The sequence below is a fragment of the Monoraphidium neglectum genome, assembly GCF_000611645.1.
Source record: "Monoraphidium neglectum strain SAG 48.87 unplaced genomic scaffold scaffold03469, whole genome shotgun sequence".
Taxonomy (NCBI): domain Eukaryota; kingdom Viridiplantae; phylum Chlorophyta; class Chlorophyceae; order Sphaeropleales; family Selenastraceae; genus Monoraphidium; species Monoraphidium neglectum.
Window position 1 is genome coordinate 4308 of NW_014010160.1, and position 2411 is coordinate 6718.

A 2411-nucleotide genomic window follows, 5' to 3' on the forward strand; every position below is an offset into this window, starting at 1 on the left:
CCCCGCCCTCCTTGCTCCCCTCCTTCCCCGCCTCCCCTCACCCTCCTCAAATGACAACCCCCTCTCCCCCCAAAAAACGCCCTCCACCCTCGCCCCAGTTTTTCGAGGTGAACATCCGCATCATGGGCGGCCTGCTGTCCGCCTACTACCTGTCGGGTGGGGACGAGCTGTTCCTGCACAAGGCGGAGCAGCTGGGGGACCGCCTCATGCCGGCCTTCAACACCACCACAGGCTTCCCCATCACGAAAGTGCAGGTGCGGGCAAGCGCGCCCCGCCCCGCCCCGCCGCCGCTCCTGGGCCCCCCGGGGCTGCGGCAGCTGGCTGCTAGATACTTCATGAGTCTTGCATATGGGCTGGATTCAAGCCATGCAGGGCTTGGTCGTCTGTTGCTGGCCTCGGATGTTGGAAGGGGGCGCGGCTCACGCGCCGGCGGCCTTCTCAGAGGTACCAACGGCTTGCACCCGCTTGCAAAATTGCCGCCATATGAGGTCCTGGCCGCCCTTTTTCTCTCCGCCGCCCCTCGTGCAGCTCAAGCCGACCTCCAAGGAGCGCATGCGCATGCCGCGCCAGGACGGCCAGACGAACCTAGCTGAGGCTGCCACTCTGTCAATGGAGTTCACCACCCTAGGCCGCATCACAGGTGGGCGGCAGTCGATCAGTTATTAGTCAATAGTTGTGCACTTGGGCCCGTGCACAAGAGGTTCAGCACGCGGCGCTCGAGCGGGGCTCGCTCTTGCCCGATCGATTGCGCGTGGGGCGGCGCAAATGAGTGATGGCCAGCAGGCTGGCGCATGCATGGAGGGAGGGAAGTGCGTGGAAGGCCGGCGTCGAGTGCCGGCTGGCCGCGGACGGGTCAAAGGGGCGGGCGGCGTCGAGGGCTGGGCGAGTGGCAGGCAGACGGGGGCGCGTCGTGTGGACATAGTCTTGCATGCGTCGCGCATGAGCAGGCGCCGAGCAGCTTCACAGACTGGATCTGCACACTTGCTGAGGCCCCGCAATCGTGAGCAGACGCCACGTGCGCGCCCGCAGCCTCACAAGCGGCGAGCTCGCCCCACTCTAACCACCACGCACCCATGTGCCCGTCCGGCTCCTGCAGGCCGGGACGACTTCTCACATGCCGGCATGATTGGGTGGTACGCCCTCATGGGTGCCAAGAACATCAGCGGCCTCTACTGCGTTGGCCTCACCACCGGCCACGGCGACTGCTACCTGCATAAGCTGTCGGTGGGAAGTGCGGCGGACAGCATGTACGAGGTGAGTCGCCGGTGACGTCACCCAGGGGGGGTATGGGTGCGCAAAACGTTGCGGGGGCTGGTTGAGGGGGTTGCTTTGTGGAAGAGGGAGCCGCTCACCCGAGTACGCGGGCCGTGGTGCAAGGGGCCGCGCCGAGCAGCCCCCCCCATAAGCGAGGGCTGCGTCAGCGAGACCCGGATCCCGCCCCTCACGCACCCTTTGGCCTCGGCCTGGCCATTCCCTCCTGATCCCGCCTGCATCCCGCGTCTTTGTATCCCCAACCCCAATCTTGCCCACCAACCCCCCTTTTCCTGCGTGTCAACCTTGATTTGAATGGTCAACCCGCAGTACATGCTGAAACAGTGGGTGCTGTCCAACAAGACCCAGGAAGTGCCGCTGTTGCTCTATAAGGACGCCATGGCCGGCATGAGGAAGTGAGGGGGCCGGCGACGGCGCGATGATGGCGTTGTCTGTGCGGGGCCCTGGACCGGGATGCTGCCGCTGCTGCTGCCGCTGCGACTGTTGTTGCTGCTGCCGCCGCTGCTGTGGCTGCCGCTGCCGCTGCCACCGCTGCCGGCTCTGCTGATGCCATTATCGCGACGCCGACGCCCTGGACCGCGCTAGGACGTGTCGCGCGGTCACCAGCGTCGTGAAGCTTCCCTGCAGTTGCTGCCACGCGAGCCCGCGAGGACCTCCTTGCACGCATCCCCCGCCGGCCGACCGCCCCTGTTTGCCCGTTTTGCCGCTGCCTCACCCTTCCTCAGATACCTGGTGCGCGACTTTTGGGACGGCACCGCCGACATGAGCTTTGTCAGCGAGGCCATGGGGGACTTCAACCTCGGCACCGTGCAGGCCACCAACGACCACTTTGAGCACCTCACATGCTTCGTCGGCGGCATGCTCATACTGGGTGAGTCCTGAACAAGGGTTGCGCTGTGTGAGGGGGGCCGACGCCGCCGGGAGGGTTGCCCGCTCCCGGCTGCGGGATTTATCAGGGACGCGGCCTCCTCGCCGGTGGTGCCCCTCAGCCGCCCGCCGGCGCGCGTGCCCCGTTGCAGGCAAGTGGCACGGCGTGTCGACGGCGGCGAAGCCCTCGGATCTGGACGACCTCACGCTGGCCGCCAGGATTGGCCGCGCGTGCTACGAGCTCTATCACCAGGCGCCGTCTGGGGTGGCGC

General features: G+C 66.6%; 2 protein-coding genes across 2 annotated transcripts; both read left to right on the forward strand.

Annotated features, from left to right (window-relative positions):
• Positions 1 to 122: 122 nt before the first annotated feature.
• On the forward strand, positions 123 to 1671 carry MNEG_12845 (mannosyl-oligosaccharidealpha-1,2-mannosidase; the record flags this gene model as incomplete). The annotated part of the gene is made up of 4 exons (XM_014038684.1): positions 123 to 254; positions 529 to 640; positions 1097 to 1254; positions 1582 to 1671. The coding sequence occupies 4 exons, from the start codon at positions 123 to 125 to the stop codon at positions 1669 to 1671; spliced, it is 492 nt and encodes a 163-aa protein (XP_013894138.1).
• A 54-nt stretch (positions 1672 to 1725) lies between these two features.
• Positions 1726 to 2154, forward strand: MNEG_12846 (hypothetical protein; the record flags this gene model as incomplete). The annotated part of the gene is made up of 2 exons (XM_014038685.1): positions 1726 to 1778; positions 1998 to 2154. 2 exons carry the CDS (start codon positions 1726 to 1728, stop codon positions 2152 to 2154), a joined length of 210 nt encoding a protein of 69 aa, XP_013894139.1.
• Between the last annotated feature and the right edge of the window lie 257 nt (positions 2155 to 2411).